Genomic DNA, 23,869 nt, shown 5'->3' with positions numbered 1-23,869 from the left:
AAACATAATTATTGTAAACATGTCTCCTTGCAAGTGGGAAAACAGTTATCTCACTAGCACTTATTTTGTAACCATGCATCATTTGATAGCAAACTCGCAGCTGTTACATTGTCATTATACGTACCCTCATATTTAATCTCCTTCACTTTAAGTTTGATTGTGCAGATCCTGATTTGTACAGCTTTGAGATCAAGATCAACTTCATCGTGTACCATTTTTAAATTCGATGCTGCTGATTCTTGCACTCTGTGTTTTCTATCACATTACCATGCTTAACTTTGAGTCCAGCCATTCTTTTCACCAGTTCTTATATTTCACACACAGTGCCCTCCTTTCAGTTGGCAAATATCATTTTGAAACTATTTTTCAGGTGTGTATCATTCATGTTCTTCATGCCATTCGTCTAACTTCTTACTCTGGGCTTCTTCTCCAGTCACTGTTTTTTTTTTCTTCTCCTAGACGTTTGCTGATAGCCCATCTTTCCAGTTAGCAAATTTTCTTTGTACTGCCTCACACTGTTTTTAATTTTTTTGCTGAGAACCATCTCAGGTTATGCTGTCATTCAGTTATTTTTGTTTTTTTGTTTTTGATTTTGGAAATTGATTTATTTTCTGCACTCATGAAACACTGTTTCACTCAACACATTTCACTGTGACACTGATAGTATCTGTTAGCGTTTTTAATTAATTTATTGGCAGTGGTGAATATTTCAGATTAGGCCCGATTAAAAATTGTAGATTAAATTTTGGGTACAGAAGTGACCACCTCTAATTCGAATTGTAATATCTAATCACTATTGAATTACAGTGAGAACAAAAAATTGTTTGCCAAGTGGCTTGCACACTGCTGTTTCTGATGTTTGTGAATGGTGCTATCACTGTTGCAGGAACATTAATCTCAAAGTTAACCGTTTATTATTTAATATAGTTCCAAGTAGTTGTAATTACATAGGTGGCTTTTCTTTTCTTTTTATTTTAGGTAGGAAAATAACTGTAGACTGGGCTGTACCAAAAGCTGAATATATTTTGAAAAGAGCACCTAATGATTTTGGAACCACAGAATTTCATAAGCAAAGCCCTGACAATGCACTTGACATAAGTGAAGCTTGTGAGTCCGATGTTCCACCTGAAGCAGACCTTGTTGAGGCGCAGAATCACCAACTCAAGAAAAAAATAAAGGTTTGTTGGATTTGAAATTAATCAGCTTTTTGAATCATGATACCTTCTAGATATTTATGATTTAATTTGGAAGAACACTGCCCAAGTGTTTGAATTCTGGTCTGCTACACAGTGTCGCATTTCTGTGTTCCACAAAGCAAGGGATCAGAGGAACAATCCAAATCAGATTTGAGTAGGAGTAAGGATTTCATTCAATTTGTGTCTGACTTGATGGTCTGCTGCACTATAGGAATGTCCTTTTGGCTGTTAGCAATCCAAGACCCAGTATCCGATACCAGGTGGCAGTTGGCTTTGTCTGTAGGGCCAGAGTTGACAGGTTGGTTTTTCCCTTATGAAGTATGCAGTAGGTGAGATACACAATACATTCTGGGCATTGTGGTCACATATTATAGGTTCACTTAAGGATTACAGACTTTCTAATGACATTGAGTATTTTCTAACATCATTTACCACAGTTGGGAATGTGAGAAGTCATGGCAGGAGGCAGCACTTTTCAGAGGAATGCTGTTGATAGGAAATGGGGATAGATTCAGTGAAAGCCTTGAATGTTTAAACAATTTTGGGTGTGGCTGGAAGTTTACAAAATCTGGGAGCTTGTCAGCAACTCTTGCTGGGTGTGGGAGGAAAGAGTAGCCCCTGTAGGGCAGAGTTCATGCATGTGTAAAAGTGTTGCTTATTTCTTATCGGCAGTGGCTGATAAAGCTATTATTGCGATGTGGAAATGTTACGAAAATTTGCAATTTCATTCCTGTGAGCAGATATTGGAATTCTGATTAGGCATTTCCAATTTTATAGGTGAGTGTTGCGATCTAGTGTGCGAGTTTTTGGTTGTTTGTGTTGTGCTGTGCATTCATACTGCGTGGTCGCCACACATAAGACGTGGCCACCTTTTTCTCGAGCACCATGTGCCAATGTTCCGGTGGCAGTGTACTTCAAAGTGCTCACAGTGGGGGTGCCACAAGAGATGTGATCTAGTGTGTGAGCTTTTGATTGGATGTGTTGTGCTGTGCATTCATACTGCTTGGTCGCCGCACATAAGACGTGGCCACTGCCTTCTTGAGCACCGTGTGCCAATGTTCCAGTGGTGGCATACTTCAAAGTGCTCACAGTGGGGGTGCCAGCAGTCATACTGCTGGAGTCAACGGAGCCAATCAGGGATGCAGCTCCACAAGATTAAGTTGTGTTGTCGTGGCCCAGAAGGGGAGTCATCTAGTTGGCCTTCTGGGATACGGAGTAGGTTTCCTCTGTCACAACACTGTTACTGTGATAGTGCTTACAGGAGATGAACTTTGGCTATGAATGATTATGCTGAGTTATGTTTCACCTTGTTTTCATAATAAATCTTCTAAGTTGTAATTTATTCCGACTTTTCCATTTGGTAGTTTGTATCAAATAGTGCCACCATTAGCTAGCTGGAGGTGATATTTGATAATCAGTGGTAATTAATGACATTTGTTCCCATCCCAATTTGAAGTGCTTCATTTTTGGTGTGACTGTGACTTACATAGCAGTGAACTGCTACTTTATTTTTGCCTTTGTGGATTTGTGCAGAAATTACAATATGCAGGTTGGAGGCAGTATATTGATTGTTATTGGTGCATGTCTAACAGTCCAGTGGTCTAATCTCAGAATCCTCCTGAATGCGGTTAGATTGCCACATGTTAATTATCATTGCTATTAGAGTAGTGCCAATTGTAACAGTTTTCCAGGTCAAAACTGGGCTGAACCTTATTCAGATTGTTTTTGCTGTGTTGCAGTGCATAGAATTAATCTGGATGTGCCTGTCAACATTTTGTTATGATTCAGCATTGTAGTGCATTGCGTAATTTATCTGGTGCACTACTCACATCTAAGAGGGTGTGGATCCTGGTTGCAAACGTGTTGAGACTTTTGACAACACATTATCTTTGAGGGCAAATTGCAGAAATTTTTTCAACTGTTTTAATTTAGTACCATAGTGGAATTTTATGAAATAATCTTGTATATTCTTTAAGTGCACAAAAAAGAGGATATGTGACAAATGATGAAAAGTAAATGTTGAGACCTGGCAAGCATTTGAAGGCTATTTTTTTTTTTTTTTTTTTTTTTGTTCTGATATTTTGCAGTTGTAGTAGGTTTGAACAAAACTATCAGAAAATTCCAGTGATACAGTATTTGGTTACTGTTTGCAGTTTTACCACGCACAGAAGTTTTACATACATGTAGTAATGAATAAATATGTTATGACAGTTGAAAACTTGTGCCAGATCGAGGCTGGACCCCATCTTAACCATTAGGCTATATGAGCATGCCTATAGGCCTTATTCAATCTCTTGTAGCCACTGATGATTCAGCCTATGATTTCTGAACACTACATCCGGAGATGATTCTCTCAAATGCATCTGGAAATACCATCACCGGGGAACAGATTTTAGTGATTTGAATATTTGGGGAGTTTCAATTTCCTACTTGACATTTATTGATAACTTGTTGAAGAGATTTGAACCAGTGTGTAAAAATCTATTCTTAATCGTAGACTGGGATGCATCATCTGTATGAAAATTATTTTTAAGTCTATTTTTATAGTTGTGCATTTTGCAGCACATCCTAATTTCACGCTTACTACACTCGTAAAAAAAGCTGTTGGCACCTGACATGATATTTACTTTTTATTGTACAGTTTTCCTAGCTGATTTCAAATCTGTAATACCATTTTGCTTTATTGTGTCAGGTTTCGAAAATATTTTATTTCTCATTGGGTGCAGTTTGTAGGAAATTTTTCATTGTTTCTGATTATTTTTTGTACAAGGCTGTAAATTCCCTTGGCACCATATCCAATGAAACCATTCTTTGCGTGCAGTTTATACATACATCTGCACATTTTCATGTTCAGTTACTGTCAGGTGGGCTCACATTGTGTGCTGGGGTAACTGTGCCCACTTGTTACACAGTTGGATAAAGATGGCAAACCGTAGCTATGCAGCATTTGGAATTCCTATGCTACGATGTGAGTCATGAAACCAAAGTTTTGAATTTAATTGTCTTTGCCAAACATCGCTGGATTCTCCTGCAAAAGTTGTTGATTTGTAAATTATACAGGCCTTTCCTAAGTTTTTACACAATTCCAAATGATCTCATTACTTTTCGGTTACATACTGCAACATAGATGATGAAGTAGTGCAAAAAGACATTTCTCTTTCATCACTTTCCAAGGACTCAAACTCTGACTACCAATCTGTTGAACTTACTTATCTGATAATTGATGATGAACTTGCTTGCGTCAAGTACAGTTTCTCACTTTCAGTATGAACACAAAGAACGTATGCAGCCTCAGTGTGCAACACAGCCTTTGAAGAGTGGTGACGCTTCATCAGTTCATATAAGATAGGTTTGAAGGCAGTGTTATTACACAATGAAAAAAGATATGCATCTGTACCAGTTGTAAATTCTGTCCACATGTGAGAGACATATTATAGCCTGTTACTCATGAAAATATATCCTGCAGCAAGCACAAATGGTATATCTGCAGTGATAGATATTCTCATGGGAATGTAGGCAGGTTACATGTCTTAGAGGGACAGCAGAGGTAGAGAAACACCACTAAATCAATAAGAATTGGCCAGTCAGAGATAAAATGCAGCCAGGATGTAAAACCATATTTCATGCCACCACTTGTATAAGGTGGACATTATGAAGTTCATAGAGATAAAATGCATGTCAGGATGTTAAACTGTATTGCATGACCTACCATTGGTTGAGCATGACAAAGATTTCATGCCACCAATTATATAAACTGGGGTTCGTGAAGAATTTCATAAGTGTGATGGAAAAACACTTGCATGCTTTTCAGAACCAGTGTAACAAGTTTCTCAAGTTGAGTTATGCAAAAGTAAAAGAAGGTGTGTTCATGGGTCCACAGATATGGAACATCATTGCAGTCAGCCACTTCCAAGACTTACTGAGTGGTTTGAAAGACATGCATGAGTGGTATTCAGGTCAGCCAAACCAAGCCCCTTGGAAATTATAAGTCTATTAAGATGTTGTGCAAAAGAAGTTTAGTATGTATAGACACCTTTATTGCATTCATCTCCTTGCCTCACATTTTGACTTCTTCCCCATGAACCTAAGTTCAGTCAGTGACAAACACTGTGAAAATTTGCACCATGACATATCAGTAATAGTCACACTTTTGGAGCTATTGGAGAGCAGCGGAGTTGGCTGAGTACTGCTACACAATTTAGTGTGACACACCACATGTTCATCACAAATGCTAGTCTACGGGTAAGAAATTGAAACCAAAAACACCTTAATGTTCACACTCAGTCTTTCTTGTAGTGTGTGCCCATTGATCTCTACTTTTGGTACTTATAAATCATTTTTATTTGTTTAGAATTCCATAATATGACTTTTTGTAAGATTAAAAAGTTAAATTATTTACTGTGAATGAGTTGTAAACCTATTCAGTGTTCTCTTGATTGTGTTTGGCATGTGCTCTATAACAGTGTAATTGTATCAACAAATGTCACAGTTTTTTAAGAGTTCTTATGTATTTTTTTGTAAATCATTTATTTAGGTCAAGATTAGGAGAGGATCAAGTACTGAACCTTGCTTAACATCATATTTAATGTTCCCCACTCTCAATTTAGTTTTATTACTGTGGTAATATGTGTTAAGTGACCCTCTTATTTCTGATGTTGTGATATGACCCCATCCATGTAAGGGATACGTTTAATGACATAATGTTTTAATTTCGCTTCCAGAATATGATCTGACAATTGAAGGCATGCAAGTTTACAGAAAATGCCACCAGGGTAATTTTTCTTATTTAGTGGTTTCAAAACTAAGTTTGTGAGATCACATATTACTTTCTTTGTAGATATATTTTACAGTAACCAGACTAAGTTGTTGTTAAAAGGTGATTGTCAGGAAAAGGGTTCATTATTCTGTTGAAAGCTGTATTTTCTTTTTTTTGTTAAAAAAAAAAAAGAGAGAAAGGAAAGAAAAAAAGAGAGGAGATAGGGAGAGAGACATGTCTATAATTATAGGTCACTAACTTATCTCCACTTCGTAAGTTGGTATCATTGTTGCGTATTTTACTGTTTTAGTAAAGATACCCTGACTGATTAACTGATTACAAAAGTAAGCCAATAGTAGCACAAGATTTCAGTACTTCGGTTGAAATACCACAATAGCCACACAAGAATTAATGTTTTTCGGTTACCTAATGATTTTTATGCTCTCTCTAACTGTTAAATTTGCAAAACTGAAGCCTGTTGCTATCTATATTAATGTAATGGACTTGCTTTCACTCTCCATTTTTTGTCCCTGTGTCTTCAACTGTGATATTAGGAAGTATTATTGAATTTGGTGGTCAGTGATTTGAATCGAACCTCACTTGTCACAGTTAGTATTATCTAGAAATTGAGTGTTACTGTTTCTTACCAAACCCATTGCTACTATGACCCAGGCTCTGACCAGTACATTTCTCATCATCCAGTGCCACCCAGGTCGTGAATTGTTGATCTGAATACCTTGCCAGGTCTACAGATACTCTGGTTATGCCCTGAAATGAATGGTATCCTACCTCTACCTGTATTCCCTAAAGTAAAATTTCATGCTACATCCACCTCACACAATGTCCACCCCTATGACACACCTGCTTCCAAACTTGCATCCAAGAATCATTCCCCTGTAGATGAGACAGGTGTAAGATCTAGCCCAATGACTCATCCAGCAATTCCTATTGTAGTTTTGTAATAGGCAGTTCTTATCTGATGATACGTACGCAGTAAGTGAAAGTGCCCTGGTAAGTGTAAGTATTGTATAACATTATATGTGAGCATGCCTGGCTATTGCCAAACTGTGACTAACTGCAAGTTTTACTACTTTGTTTCTGTATGTGTGGCACAGAGTTGATTTCCTGTCTGTTCTCAAACCAGCTCCATCTCCTGCTTCCCCCTCCCATTTCCTGGAGTTTGTGATTATTACTTCTCCTGACCAACCCTTTCCTCACCTCATATACAGGGCTGCAACACACACATATATGTGCATTGTGGGGGTGGGGGTACAGATGGATGCTACTCATATACATAACTGCAACACACGGAGAGCTGTGTGTGTGTGTGTGTGTGTGTGTGTGTGTGTGTGTGTGTGTGTGTGTTTTTTTTTTTCCTGATTTGAATTACAATTTAAATACATATGTGTGTGTCAGTGTCAGTGTATTTAAAATATTTTGATCATCTTAATGTGTTACTAATTTAAAGTTATTTTGTGGGATAATATGTAAAAATAAAGGAAAGGCAACCTCTCAACTGTAGCTGACTTTCTAGTAAAAACACACACACACACACACACACACACACACACACACACACAAGGCTGACTGTTGATTATACCTTGTACAGCCTTCCACTGCCCCATCTGGGTATTCTCCCTCCCACTCTCTCCCCTCCTCCTTCCCTCCCTTTCTCCTTTTCGCCCCCACTCCCCCCTCTCCCTTTTTCTACCTCTTAAATGCTCTACCTCTGAACTCCTCTCATATTGTTGTGCAGCTCCTGAGTCATCTGTCGGGGTACCTGCCTCACGCTGCCCAGCTACCAACTCCTTGCCTCATGCGTTCTTCCCTACTCCCACCCTACCTCCATCTGTCCAGGCAACTGCTATCAATAATCAACAGTTAGTGTTGCAGTTGCATTTGGGGATCTGTGTGGTTGTGTGTGTGAATGTGTGTATTTATGCTAGAGAAAGAGCAAGAACTTGAAAAGCTAATGCAAATACTATGTTTTATTACTTGTTACTATGTGCCACAAATCAGTCAGCTGTAGGTGAGTGATTGCCTTTCCTTTTTTATGTGTTATTCCATTCTTGAGTTTCTGTTATTGTTATAAAGTTATTTGATGCTTATTCTCTTTGTATATGTAATTGGTAATTGACGAAGTAAAGCTATAAAGTCTGTTGCACTTGGCCAGCAGTTTGACTCTCTACAATATTATGAAGACTCCTTGTGTGGTCTCCTGATTGTCATAATGGTATTGTGCATATAACACACTCTTATGCAAGATGATTTCTTTTCACAGAAGAAAAATAAGAGTTACGATCTCCATACCAAAAATATGTCTAATTCAGCAGTGAAAAGTCAGCAATATTCTCCTAAAATTGAACAGGATGAAGCAGGTTGGTTCCAGCATTATTTTTATCTCATCCAGTAAATATACAGATTAAATAAAATTTGTACCTATTTCTATGGTTTTGTTTCCCCAAAACAGGAAATTTCATAACCAATACAGAAGGCTTCAAGCAGGAGCATGAATCATCAGATAGTAAAATGGATGCCAGCAACACTACAGATGAAATAAAAAATGAAAATAGTGAATCATTTAAAAAAGAGAAGAAAAAAAGGAAGATGGAAAAACGTCCAAAGAAAAAGGGAAGATTGATAGTTAGGAATCTCTCATTTAAGGTGAGTGTGAAATGTAGTTTATTAACCTGTTAATGTTTTTTGCCTCCTGTATTTAATTAGCAGGCTACATCTAAATGAGGGAAAAGTTTATTGTCCCTAGATATACCTCACTTTTCAAACTGTACATTGTTATGGAGTATTGGCCAGGTATTTCACTTAGCTTTTAATAAGTAATATCTTGTTTGAATTGGGAAAAGCAAATCGACACATGCCTAACAATAGGTGTATCTCAAAAATTGTGACAGGGCTGATGATTTTTGGCATATAATATAGCTACTAGGTTACTCTTGATATGTGAGGCTCCAACTGCGTAAGTCACTATCTAGGTGAGAGTTCTGTGGATCAGTTAATGTCAGCAGATGTCACAGTGGAAGAAAAAAGAAAACGAGTGTAGTACTCTTTTTCTCAAGAGGTGATAAAAGGTCGGTTCTTGGAGGAATAGTGTTAAATTGGTTCTAGGAGTACAGTGTTAAATTGGCTCTTGGAGAATAGTCCTGTATCGCTTTATAGTATTCATATGATTTGGAAGATAACATAACTGATAACTTAAGCCTCAAGAGTGGTTCTCACTCCGTTTGGTTTGCTTCATCAGTTTGAAGAATGTGCTACCATAGTATGGAAACTAGTAAAGGAGATTAGTCTCAGTACAAATGCTTGTGCTCAAATACACTCTCTGTTCATACCAACTTACAAGATCATATGAGAGTGAGAAAGATTCATTATTGTAAGTATGTGCCTCTTAAAACAGGAGCGTATGAGGCAACAAGTCTCACAGTATAGCACAGTGCTTAAATGTTTGAATCTTGATGATTGCAAAATTACTCTTAAAAATTAGTTTTATTACTGCAATGTCAAGTAAAAGCTTCAAGGAATAAGAAGGTGAATACTTGAAAATGCTACAGATACCACAATCACAACATCTTGCTTTCTCAAGACAATGCTAGTTCCTTTCATTGCCTTAAAAAGGACTGTTGAAAGTAACAGGTCCCGAGCTACAGCCTTGATTTAGCATGATTTACTTCGTGTCCGCAAGTGAAGGCAACACAGACGAGGACCTCAAGCTACTGTCAGAGTGTGCCAGTTGCCAGAAGAGCCTCTGGAAGAATAGTTTGGTTTAATAAGTTTTACACATATAGAGATGCATTGAATGGTAAGGAAATTATTCTTAAAAGTGAAACAATTGGGGCTTCATTACAAAACATCACTGTTGTTAGATTTACCCAGATGGCTTGTGAGATGAATAACATCCTAAGAGTGTTCAGTTCATTGACATTTCTGTATATGTACTGAAAGACGCAATCCAGAAAAAGATCTTGTGTGATCTCTTAATGATAAACAAGAAATATGAAAATCAAAGGCTGACAGCTAATCCAAAATATACAGCTACTGTACCTGTAGCAAAAACAGTAATGAATGAAACCGTCACTATATAACATTATATCAGTGAAAATACTCAGTATTTGAAAATATGATATAATATGGATAGATAAAAAAATATATATATATGTTCACCAGGTGACAGTAGAAGAAAACTGTATAAAAAATATACTAATGTGCAAACTTTCAGAGCTAGTGGCACCTTCTTCTGGCATCAGGGTTGAAGGGAAAGGAAGATAGATCAAGGAAACTGAGTGGTGACATTTGGGAAATGAGAAGTGTTACGGAAAAGTTGCCCAGAACTGTGGATCAGGGAAACTTACTAGCTGGGTTCAGTCCAGTAAGTCTCCCCCGACCAAGGGTTCTGGGAATTTCTCGTAACTCTTCCTGTATTCTAAACTTAGCTCGTCCTTTACCTTCTCCCCTATTCATTTCCCTTCAACCCTTCTGCCAGAAGGAGGAGGCACTGGCTCTGAGTACTTTTCTCCTGGCACTGCTTGGTGACTCTATGAGATTAGACATTCTACAATCATCTGCCATGTGGCAGATATATACAGTACCCTCTACAGAAGCTGAAATATTTGCTAGTGTTCAAGTAAGTCAGTTGGTTAGCTAGTTAGTTTGTTAGTTATTTGCATACTCTATGCATCAAAATTGCAAACTCTCACATTGATATTGAACAAGTCAGTTTTACAATTATGACTCACTTTCTCAGTGCAAAATATAGCAACATGCTGTCCATTTAAATCATTTATTAAGATTTTTTTTCTTCTTCTTCCTCCCCTCCTCTTTCTCTTTCTTTTTCTCCTTCTCCTCCTCCTCCTCCTTTTTCTCCTCCTCTCCACCCCACCCCCCCCACCCCCCACTCTCTCTCTTTCGGGTTCCGTATCTCAATCAGTAAAATCGGAACCATTCTAGGGTCACTTTGTTGTATTTCTGTCTGTCTGTTCAACTGTTCAAAACCCCGTTTCTCAGGAACAGATAGACATATCAAGTTGAAATTTATGTCACATATGAAGAGCTTGGGTTCCTTAGCAGTGAAAAAATGTGAAGCTTCTAAATTCATGCAGTCAAACACTATGGCCATTTACGTCACATGCGTTGATACCCACACACTTACTTATTAAAACCTAGAGGGTACTCCCCTGATGTAGACTCAAGAAATTTCACAAGAAGAAAGGTTTCACAGCACAAGTAAAGGAAAAAAATCAGAAAATTGTTAATTTGTAATTATTTCTTGTGAAAAGAATATTTCTTTTGTTATTTGTTAGCTTACTTCAAACTTGAAATTAAAATATTCTTGAAAGTCTTGGAATCCCTGTCACTGATATCTTGCTAGTATCAGATGTCAATAACAGACTAAAATAGTTAAGATCCTCTATTCCTGAAATGGATAAACTGTCTACATGCAAAACTGAGTTTGTATGGAACCCACAGTGCACGAGTCCTACTCTCACTTGTCCCATTTTTTCGATGTATCTTATCTGTGATCATTCTCTCTCTCTCTCTCTCTCTCTCTCTCTCTCTCTCTCTCTCTCTCTCTCCCCCTTTCTCTTTTACACACACACACATCATATTACTACACATTCATAAATTCTTATATGGAGTAGGAGGAGTGAAGCAGATATGATTTCAGTTTGTGTTTGAAATGAATTTTATAACCAATTAACTTCTTTGCACCCAGGGTATGTGGTCAAAGATTTTTATGGCCGAATATCTCATGTCTACATCTACTTTATTAGCCTCCAAATTACAGTTAAGTTCCTCAAACCTCCTTCAAGCTGTTTCTCTACTGTTCTGTTTGTGAAGAATGCGTGGGAAAAATGAGCACTTAAATCTTTCAGTGCAACCTCTGATTTCTCTTATGTCTCTCAATGTAGGCTGGTGCCAACAGAATACTTTATCAGTCAGAGGAGAAAGTTGGTGATTGAAATTTCATGAGGAGATCTAGTAGTAATGAAAAACACCTTTGTTTTAATGATTGCCACCCCAATTCATGCATTATGTCCTTGCCACTCTCTCCCCTAATTCGCAGTAATACGAAATAAGCTGCCCTTCTTTGAACTTTTTTGATGTCCTCTGTCAGTCCTATCTGAAGCGGGTCCCACAATGCACGGCAGTACTCCAGAAGAGGGTGGACAAGTGTAGTCTAAGCAGTCTCTTTAGTAGACCTGCTGCACTTTCTAAGTGTTCTGCCAATAAATCACAGTCTTTGGTTTGCTTTACTCACAGCACCATGTATGAGATCATGGCAATTTAAGTTAATCATAATTATAACCCCTAAGTATTTTAAATAAAAGCACCACTAATTGTAACCCCCAAGTATTTAGTTGAATTTTACAGCCTGTAGACTTGTGTGAATTATTGTGTGACCAAAATTTGGTGGGTTGCTTCTAGTACTCTCTCTCTCTCTCTCTCTCTCTCTCTCTCTCTCTCTCTCTCTCTCTCTCTCTCTCTCTCTTTTTTTTTTTTTTTTTTTTTTTTTTAGTATATGCTTTTCAGTATATACAGTTAATTGCTACTTTTTGCACCATACAGATATCTTGTCTAAATCATCTTGCAGTTGGTTTTGATCATTTGATTACTTTACATCATCTGCAAACAATCTAAGAAGGCAGCTCAGATAATCTTCTATGTCATTTATGTAGATGAGGAACAGCATAGGGCCCATAACACTTTCTTGGGGAATGCCAGATATTACTTCTTTTTTACTTGATGCTTTTCCATCAGTTACTCTAAACTGTGATATTTCTGGCAGAAAATCACAAACCCAGTCACACATTTAGGGCGATACTCCATAGCCTAGTAGAAACCCTTGGGTAACAGAAGAAATATTGAATTTAATTGATGAAAGGAGAGAATATAAAAATGCAATAAATGAAGCAGGCAAAAAGGAATACAAACGTCTCAAAAATGAGATTGACAGGAAGTGCAAAATGGCTAAGCAGCGATGGCTAGAGGACAAATGTAAGGATGTAGAGGCTTATCTCACTAGGGGTAAGATAGATACTGCTTACAGGAAAATTAAAGAGACCTTTGGAGAAAGGAGAACCACTTGTATGAATATCAAGAGCTTTGATGGAAACCCAGTTCTAAGCAAAGAAGGAAAAGCAGAAAGGTGGAAGGAGTATATAGAGGGTCTATACAAGGGCGACATACTTGAGGACAATATTATGGAAATGGAAGAGGAGGTAGATGAAGATGAAATGGGAGATATGATACTGCGTGAAGAGTCTGACAGAGCACTGAAAGACCTGAGTCGAAACAAGGCCCCCGGAGTAGACAACATTCCATTAGAACTACTGACAGCCTTGGGAGAGCCAGTCCTGACAAAACTCTACAATCTGGTGAGCAAAATGTATGAGACAGGTGAAATTCCCTCAGACTTCAAGAAGAATATAATAATTCCAATCCCAAAGCAAGCAGGTGTTGACAGACGTGAAAATTACCGAACAATCACTTTAATAAGTCACAGCTGCAAAATACTAACGCGAATTCCTTACAGACGAATGGAAAAACTGATAGAAGCTGACCTCGGGGAAGATCAGTTTGGATTCCGTAGAAATGTTGGAACATGTGAGGCAATACTGACCCTACAACTTATCTTAGAAGCTAGATTAAGGAAAGGAAAACCTACGTTTCTAGCATTTGTAGACTTGGAGAAAGCTTTTGACAATGTTGATTGGAATACTCTCTTTCAAATTCTGAAGGTGGCAGGGGTAAAATACAGAGAGCGAAAGGCTATTTACAATTTGTACAGAAACTAGATGGCAGTTATAAGAGCCGAGGGACATGAAAGGGAAGCAGTGGTTGGGAAGGGAGTGAGACAGGGTTGTAGCCTATCCCCGATGTTATTCAATCTGTATATTGAGCAAGCAGTAAAGGAAACAAAAGAAAAATTGGAGGTAGGTATTAAAATCCGTGGAGAAGAAATAAAAACTTTGAGGTTCACCAATGACATTGTAATTCTGTCAGAGACAGCAAGGGTCTTGGCAGAGCAGTTGAACGTAATGGACAGTGCCTTGAAACGAGGATGTAAGATGGACATCAACAAAAGCAAAACGAGTATAATGGAATGTAGTGTCGAGGTAACTAGGGTGATGCTGAGGGAATTAGATTAGGAAATGAGACACTTAAAGTAGTAAGTGAGTTTTGCTAATTGGGGAGCAAAATAACTGATTATGGTCGAAGTAGAGAGGATATAAAATGTAGACTGGCAATGGCAAGGAAAGCATTTCTGAAGATGAAAAATTTGTTAACATCGAGTATAGATGTAAATGTAGGAAGTCGTTTCTGAAAGTATTTGTATGGAGTGTAGCCATGTATGGAAGTGAAACATGGACAATAAATAGTTTAGACAAGAAGAGAATAGAAGCTTTCGAAATGTGGTGCTACAGAAGAATGCTGAAGATTAGATGGGTAGATCACATAACTAATGAGGAGGTATTGAATAGAATTGGGGAGAAGAGGAGCTAGTGGGACAACTTAACTAGAAGAAGGGATCGGTTGGTAGGACATGTTCTGAGACATCGAGGGATCACCAATTTAGTATTGGAGGGCAGTGTGGAGGGTAAAAATCGTAGAGGGAGACCAAGAGATGAATACACTAAGCAGATTCAGAAGGATGTAGGCTGCAGTAGGTACTGGGAGATGAAGAAGCTTGCACAGGATAGAGTAGCATGGAGAGCTGCATCAAACCAGTCTCAGGACTGAAGACCACAACAACAACATCCATAGGCTTGCAACTTGATGAGAAGGTGCTTGTGAGGAACTATGTCGAAAGCATTATGCAAATCTAAAAATATGGAACCTTTCTGACAAACCCTCTTAATAGCACTGTGAATGAAGAGCTGGTTGTGTTTCACAAGAATGATATTTTTTGAATTCATACTGACTTTGTGTCAACAGACCATTTCCTTTGAAACAATTCATAATGTTCGAAGACAGTACATGTTCCAAAAACCTACTGTAAATTGATGTCAGTAGAATGGGTATGTAACTCATCACTTGACTTCATTAAGTAATGTAAGCTGCTTCCTACACCGAGGATATCTACTTCTGAGTTACTATTGCTGCTGGTTGTTCTTGATTCGATTTTTGTAATATCTACTTTGTCTTCTTTTGTGAGTTTCGGAAAACTGTTTTTAGTAGCTCTATTTCAGTTGCTCTGTCGTCAGTGACATCACCATTGTTATCTTGCAGTGAAGGTATTGATTGTGTCTTGTCGCTGGTGTACTTTACGTATGACCAGAACCTCTTTGGGTTTAGCGCCTGTAGAACTTTGCCTATCGTGGGATTTTGCGTTCTTTTAAATTCAGCATGCCTTTTTTTGTTGCTTTTGTAACAGTGTTCCGACTTCTTTCAGTGCCGCACTACGTCTGAGTGATGGATAGTGTGAGTCATTCCTCCATACCTTAGACATACTTGATAAATGGGACCAAGCAATAACTGTGTAAGTTGAATTTGTATGTTGAAGTCCAATTTTGCATATAAATACATACAAATTGTGTTCAGTTGAGACCAGGGACTAAAGAAGACAATTTATATTAGGAGATAAATGTTTAATATAATGTTCAACAATATAAAAAATTATATTACATTACAGTATTATGCATTGCAGCAATGTAAACAGAAGTCGTCGTGCTCTAGAAGGTTTCATAAAATCTAAAGTGTCGTCCTTCTCACGCAACATTTCCTTGTAGCCTGCTACTAAATTTTTTATTCCCCATTTCGTAGCAGAAATTCACGTTTTGTTGGAGTCTGTTTTTTCTAAAATTTGTAACCTTTTTCAATTGAACTGAGGTCTTTTGACAAGTTTGCAGCCGTCATTTGATCTTCTGATTGAAATGGGCCTAAAGAACCAGGTTGTTCAATGTTGTGCACTTTCTCACACATTTCTATAAGCTCATCAGTTGTCACACCTGATTGTGTGAATCCAACACTTCTTGAATGTCATCACCATCCACCTCTAAATTTAATTGTGTGGCAAGATCGACCATTTCTTCAATCACATTATCAAACTGATCAGCATCTAGTATTGATTCCCCTGTGTTTTAGTGTAGAAGGGAGGCTGGGGAAGACTCTCTCTCTTCCAGATGCCATTTAAAGTTTTTTGTGACATTTAATTCCAAGATTGTCCTACAATTCCCATGGCATTTAAAACGTAGAATAGCTTCCAAAAGTCTTTAACAGAGAGCTCATTGTTCTGTCTCATAGCTTCATGTAGATACACATATGATCACCTCACTTTCGTAAGCTTTAAATAGTGTATGGTCCATCAGTTTGTAGGAAGCTTATTGTATTTGGTGGTAAAAATACAGCTTTCACATCTGGGTTGAAATTAATTAGAGTTACAGGAGAAAGACCTGGTGTGTTGTCCATTAATAGCATCACTTTAAATGGGATCCATTTTAATTGGCAATAATGTTCAACTTTAGCTATGAAGTGAAGACCAAACTAATCCTCAGACAGGGGAGCTGTCACCCAAGCTTTAGCATTTGACTTACAAATCATGGGCAACCCATCTTCAGCTCTTGGGTTTTCTGAGTGATATCCTAAGAGAAGTTTCAATTTACAATCACCAGCTGCATTCGCATCAGCTGTAACCATCAGTTGATTTGTGGTTGTTTTAAAACCCTGGAAAGCTTTTCTTTTCAAGTGCAATAAAAGTTATTTTATGCGTCTTCTTCCAGAACAGTCGAGTTTCATCTACTTTGAATATGTTGGCTGTTATAGCCAGTTTCTTCTGTCACTGCCTTGAGTTTCTCTGAATAGAGTGACACATTCTCTTCATCAGCACTTGCCGTCTCTGCAGTTTCTGCAATGCCACCCTAATTATGATGGCTTCAGAATGGCCAAACCCAATCATTACTAGCTTTAAACATTTCATCTTTGGCTGCCTCCCCAGCTTCTTTTTTCAGTCTCTAAAAAAAAAGTTTGGTTTGAGAGAATACGCTGTTATGATAAGCAGGACAGTTTTTCACCATTGCTTGATTACCACACTTTAATTTTAACATTGTTTCCATCTGAACCATAATACCATGACATTTATGAATAATACTTGAATTAAAAGACTAAGTATTTTTCACAGTGTTGAGATTTTTTTCTCTACCTTTTACAGTTTTTCTGACTGTAGATCAATCTTCTTTGCCAGTTCAACAATTTTAATTTCTGAATCAAAGTCTTTAATATTATTAAGTTTACACTGCAGATATAATAATTTTCTTTTCATATTTGCTGCAAATGAATCAGGCCTGCTTTGTGTGGATAACATATTTAGAATCAATGGATAAAATGATTCCTCACAAAATACATCTGAACCTGTTGTATGCTGATGCTGTGTGGGCAGTGCGGGAGGATGGATGTGTGCAGCACTCAGCATACAAATTGTGTAGCTTTGGGTTTGTATAAAATGTGGGGTAACATTAGTCAGGGTATTACTGTACTTATTAATGTTGTTATTGTTTTCAAACTGTGATTGATTATTGACAGAAAATGTAAGGGAGAAAATGTACTGCGAGGCTGTTGATGTTATGACCAAGGTGCCCCATTATCTTGACCACCCTAAATAAATGTTTCTCCAGATGCAAATTACAAAATGTTTCAATAAATGTTCTTTAGCCATTCAGTGGGACATCAATCAGCATGATGGTCTTCATTGTAACTTTATTTTTTACAAAGATATGAACAGCGGTATGGTTTTTTTAAATGGCACCCTGTATTTTTTATTTGGTAATTCATTTCCTATCCTAAAAACATACTCAAAAATGTATTACAGTGTACCATTCACTGAAACACAATGTTATTGATTATATAACACAACCTTGGCATTGACACTCCCAGCACTTAGTGCAGGTACTCGGGGTAAAGGAACACATCCACGTGCTGACGTTGACAGAGGACAAATGTAAACATAAGTAGAATGCACACCAGTCATTCTGTCAATCATCGTCAGTTGAAGAGTTGTGTGAGTAGAATGTACACCAGCGAAGAGAAGATAGAAATGCTACTCATATATGGGGAATGTAAGTTAACAGAACAGTAATTGCAATACTGTTTTCTTATATACGGGTAAATATAGTACAGTAGTTTAGTCTTTTTAAATACTGTTGTGTAGAGTAGGCAACAGTAAAGGCTTTGCTTCATACAAACTGCATTGACATAATGTTTCTTTTATTGGTGTTGTTGAAGGTAGGTGAAATGCTACACAGGCAGCGGAACTGTACAGAGAGCGATATGCTGACAAGAACCCACCTTCCCAACGGATGTTTTCTCATCTTGTTGCAATGCTTCAGGAAAAAGGAAGTTTCAATCCACGACAATGCAATTGTCATAGCACTCACACAGACACAGTTGCCAAAGTTATTGTTCTCGCTTCCATTGCTATGAATCTACATGTGAGCAGACAACAACTTGAACACGAGATTGGTATTCCTAAAACCAGTGTACACTTATTCTTACACGTCACTGGTTCCATCCTTACTATGTACACCTACACCAAGAATGGCATGGGAATGATTTCCAGAATCACGTACAGTTCTGTCAGTGGGCACAGCAGCAAATCCTCGCCAACCCAAACTACTTCTCCAATGTTCTGTTTACTCGTTAAGTGTTCCTTCTCAAACAAAGGACAGGTAAATACAAGGAACTTGCATTATCAGTCCAGCGACAAACCACGATGGCTTAGACAGGTGGAACATCAGCTTCAATGGAGAGTTAACACGTCTGGTGTGGGATGCTTGTAATTACAATTATTGTCCCTTATTTCATCAATGGTAGTCTAAATGGCACAGCAATGCCAATTTCCTCAGACAAATTCTTCCTCCTCTTCTGGATGAAGTGCCGCTAAGAACCAGAATGCTTATGTGGTATCAACATGATGGATGTCCAGCACATGCCTTGCATGCAAGTTGTGTTCTGAACCGAAGATATCCTACCAGATGGATTGGTCGAGCAGGAACAGATACGTGGCGTGCTGGGTCTCCTAATTTAAATCCACAGGACTTTTTTTTTCTTTGGGGATGCATTAAAGACGTTGTTTGTCACGATATTCCAACAACCAACCTCGTCTCCTACCTTCCAAACTTCACAGAAACTTCTGTGAAGTGTGGAAGGTAGGAGATGACGTACTGGCAGAATTGAAGCTGTGAGGACAGGTCGTGAGTCATGCTTGGGTGGCTCCGATGGTAGAGCACTTACCTGCGAAAGGCAAAGGTCCCGAATTCGAGTCTCGGTCCGGCACACAGTTTTAATATACCATGAAGTTTCATATCAGTGCACACTCCGCTGCAGAGTGAAAATCTCATTCTGGATTAATCAGCATGACTGCCATTCTTGTAACTTGTTTTGAAATTTGAAATGCCATCCTATATTTTTTTTATTCACTAATCCACTTCCTCTCCACAAGATGTTATCACAAAGTATCACATTGTAACATTCACATAGGCATGGCGTAATTAAGCCCACAAGTTAGAATTGACTTTGACTCTACTAGCACACATTAGACCTAAAAGTACCTGTGATAATTTAACTCTTTCAATTTCTATAGTTGACACTAAAGATATGGAAACTTAAGGAAAATGCACACTAGTCATTCACTCAACCTCCATCACATGAAGGTTTGTGTAAATATGATTAAGGTCTGTCTTTACTATACACAACATGTTTAAAAGAGCTACAGTACTACAACAGCAGAAATTCCTGAATGGAATAATATGTAATATATAGAGGAAAGGCAACCAGTCACCTTTAGCTGAATGCTGTTCGATGCATAGAAACACACAACAGAAAATACTATAAAGACTGTTTTCTGGTACATGTTCCTACATCTACATCTACATTTATACTCCGCAAGCCACCCAACGGTGTGTGGCGGAGGGCACTTTACGTGCCACTGTCATTACCTCCCTTTCCTGTTCCAGTCGCGTATGGTTCGCGGGAAGAACGACTGTCTGAAAGCCTCTGTGCGCGCTCTAATCTCTCTAATTTTACATTCGTGATCTCCTCGGGAGGTATAAGTAGGGGGAAGCAATATATTCGATACCTCATCCAGAAACGCACCCTCTCGAAACCTGGCGAGCAAGCTACACCGCGAAGCAGAGCGCCTCTCTTGCAGAGTCCGCCACTTGAGTTTGTTAAACATCTGCGTAACGCTATCACGGTTACCAAATAACCCTGTGACGAAACGCGCCGCTCTTCTTTGAATCTTCTCTATCTCCTCCGTCAACCCGATCTGGTACGGATCCCACACTGATGAGCAATACTCAAGTATAGGTCGAACGAGTGTTTTGTAAGCCACCTCCTTTGTTGATGGACTACATTTTCTAAGGACTCTCCCAATGAATCTCAACCTGGTACCCGCCTTACCAACAATTAATTTTATATGATCATTCCACTTCAAATCGTTCCGCACGCATACTCCCAGATATTTTACAGAAGTAACTGCTACCAGTGTTTGTTCCGCTATCATATAATCATACAATAAAGGATCCTTCTTTCTATGTATTCGCAATACATTACATTTGTCTATGTTAAGGGTCAGTTGCCACTCCCTGCACCAAGTGCCTATCCGCTGCAGATCTTCCTGCATTTCGCTACAATTTTCTAATGCTGCAACTTCTCTGTATACTACAGCATCATCCGCGAAAAGCCGCATGGAACTTCCGACACTATCTACTAGGTCATTTATATATATTGTGAAAAGCAATGGTCCCATAACACTCCCCTGTGGCACACCAGAGGTTACTTTAACGTCTGTAGACGTCTCTCCGTTGATAACAACATGCTGCGTTCTGTTTGCTAAAAACTCTTCAATCCAGCCACACAGCTGGTCTGATATTCCGTAGGCTCTTACTTTGTTTATCAGGCGACAGTGCGGAACTGTATCGAACGCCTTCCGGAAGTCAAGAAAAATAGCATCTACCTGGGAGCCTGTATCTAATATTTTCTGGGTCTCATGAACAAATAAAGCGAGTTGGGTCTCACACGATCGCTGTTTCCGGAATCCATGTTGATTCCTACATAGTAGATTCTGAGTTTCCAAAAACGACATGATATTCGAGCAAAAAACATGTTCTAAAATTCTACAACAGATCGACGTCAGAGATATAGGTCTATAGTTTTGCGCATCTGCTCGACGACCCTTCTTGAAGACTGGGACTACCTGTGCTCTTTTCCAATCATTTGGAACCTTCCGTTCCTCTAGAGACTTGCGGTACACGGCTGTTAGAAGGGGGGCAAGTTCTTTCGCGTACTCCTATGCGCCACACATCAGTCAGCTATAGGTGAGTGGTTGCCTTCCCTCTATTTTACATATAGTTCTACAGTACTGCATAGTGTACTTGTGTTGTATATAAGGAAATGTTGTTGCAGTTGCTGTTCTGCTAATTTTCATTCTACCTTCTCTTCTTTTGTGTACATTGTACAAGTAAAGTGTAGTAGTTATTGCAAATGATCAGCAGTTCAAATCAGACATTCACGAAGTTTAACATTTTTCTGTGCAGAGTTTCTGTAGATAAGTTAAAAGTTCAAAAAAATAGTAAAAATGATATTTTCACAACTGTAGAATGTAATAGTAAGAAGTAACAAATTCCAGCTATGCAGAAATACAGGGTGTATCAAAAAGAATAATCCAATTTGGCATATCTGTATTTCTGAAACTAATAAACATATACAATGAATTTTGTTTTTTGATGAATGGGAAACTCAAAATTTTTTTTTTTTTTTTTTTTTTTTTTTTTTTTTTTTTTTTTTTTTTTTTTTTCCTAGGTGTCCAGTATGCTCCCCTTGAGGTTACAGCTTCCACAGCTGCTGTTATGTGATGTCTCAGTTCATTCATTATTGTTGGCAATGGAGGCACATAAACATTCTTTTACAATCCCCCACAAGAAAAAATCACATACAGTCAGGGCTGGTGAGTTTTGAGGCCAGTAATATAAGGCTGGATCATATGGTCCAGTGCGACCGATCCATCGTTCATTAATCCTTTGATTTAAAAACTCCCGCACTTCCATGTGTAAACATCGATGCCCCACACCCTAGACAGACATCGGGGGCATGTTGAACTGTCAAGCTGCATGGCAAATGGATTTCTGTGGACTCCTTGTGAAACTATGACAGATGTGTTTGATGGCTGTGTCAGACACTTGGGGACGGCCCGGAAATTTGTCTTTACGCAAGCAACCTGTTTCTAAGAATTGTTCATGCCATCATCTAATTCTCTGTGCTGTAGGAGGATCCACCCCATACCTAGTATGAAAGTCACGCTGAACAGTTATTATTGACTCGCACTACACAAAATGTAGAACACAAAATGCTTTATGTTGTCCCAGCAAAATTTTTCTATTACTGGAGTGGGCGCACACTCCTGCTACCTAGTGTAAAACTCAAGAGTTTGCTCTTTCCAACAGTACATTGTTCATGCACACATCTCATCTTTAAATATGTCTGCTTGTGTCTGTATATGTGTGGATGGATATGTGTGTGTGTGCGAGTGTATACCCGTCCTTTTTTTCCACTAAAGTAAGTCTTTCCGCTCCCGGGACTGGAATGACCCCTTACCCTCTCCCTTAAAACCCACATCCTTTCGTCTTTTCCTCTCCTTCCCTCTTTCCTGATGAAGCAACAGTTTGTTGCGAAAGCTTGAATTTTGTGTGTATGTTTGTGTTCGTTTGTGTGTCTGTCGACCTGCCAGCACTTTCATTTGGTAAGCCACATCATCTTTGTTTTTAGGTATATTTTTCCTACGTGGAATGTTTCCTTCTATTATAACCAAGTACAACTCACACACACATGACCACTGTCTCTGGCCACCGAGGCCAGACTCAGTGACCAGAGACAGTGTTCATGTGTGTGTAAGGTGTGCTTGCTAGAATGTGTGTGGGTTGTCTTCTTTTCTTCTTTATGAGAAGGCCTTCTGGCCAAAAGCTCACATATGTAGCAGTCTTTTTATTATGCCTGTGTGCGACTCAACATCTCCTCTATATGATGGGTAGCAACCTGCCCTTTTCCTAATACTGTCATTTTTTCTGACATTAATCTGACCATCAAATTGCAACACAGTAACAACAACAAAGATACTATGTAGGTGCAATTACACATAAGCAGTTACACAAAATACAAACCACATACATAAATGGTTCAACTGAGAATCAGTTTTGAAATCTGCTTCAGAATAGTGTATGGAATTTAGAGAATTTTCAAAATTTTCCTTGTGGATGAAATTATTTTTCAAGATAAATTATTGATATGTAACTGTAATGCTGCTCAGCTTTACTTTAAACCAAGTCATCTCATGATTGCTGAATAAACTTAACTACTGAACTCTGGGTTTACATTTTACTGCAGTCTTTTACAACTTCATTTATAGCACAACACTAAGATACTAACTCAGAATGTGAAGAAGAAACCTGTCCTAGTTTGCCTGTGCCTTTAACAGAGAAATCAGTCTTCACTCAGTGTGAGAATTAACATAAAACATTGATGCATTTACTCAGTTGCGATGTACTACGGGAAGGCACCAAGAAGCTATGACATTTGTTCGGTCATGTGGTCTCTCTTCCACAATGGCACTGTCATGGCTCATTAGATCATTATATGGCTCTTCTTCTTGCCATTACAGGCCCTATAATTGAGCTGTGGAGCTAGACATGTCAGTCATCTTACTTTGGCTTGCAATATCTTGTGAGGCTATTTCATCCAAACACTTTTCAATTAGCTAAGTAGTTCATCTGTGCACACTTGCCTCTGCGAATGTAATCATTCCATGTAGGTTTCTGTTCATCAGTGTCATGGGTTGGCACACACATGCTCCCACCTTTTCCTTTTGTGCCTTCACGTTTTCCAACCATCAAGGTACTTCCTCCATCACACTTTTTTC

At 38.5% G+C, this 23,869-nt stretch overlaps 1 protein-coding gene across 3 annotated transcripts in view; it reads left to right on the top strand.

The window, feature by feature from the left end:
* Positions 1 to 23,869, top strand: part of LOC126094876 (RNA-binding protein 28) — a 134,554-nt gene that overhangs the window by 31,226 nt on the left and 79,459 nt on the right. For all 3 annotated transcript variants that reach the window (XM_049909509.1, XM_049909508.1, XM_049909507.1), the window contains exons 4-6: positions 979 to 1,178; positions 8,234 to 8,330; positions 8,423 to 8,616. In XM_049909509.1, the coding sequence (XP_049765466.1) occupies positions 979 to 1,178; positions 8,234 to 8,330; positions 8,423 to 8,616 (491 nt within the window). The remainder of the gene's footprint in view (positions 1 to 978; positions 1,179 to 8,233; positions 8,331 to 8,422; positions 8,617 to 23,869) is intronic.

The sequence above is a fragment of the Schistocerca cancellata genome, chromosome 8, assembly GCF_023864275.1.
Source record: "Schistocerca cancellata isolate TAMUIC-IGC-003103 chromosome 8, iqSchCanc2.1, whole genome shotgun sequence".
Classification (NCBI taxonomy): domain Eukaryota; kingdom Metazoa; phylum Arthropoda; class Insecta; order Orthoptera; family Acrididae; genus Schistocerca; species Schistocerca cancellata.
The sequence above is the reverse complement of the archived record's forward strand: the minus strand, read 5'-3'. Positions and strand labels throughout refer to the sequence as shown.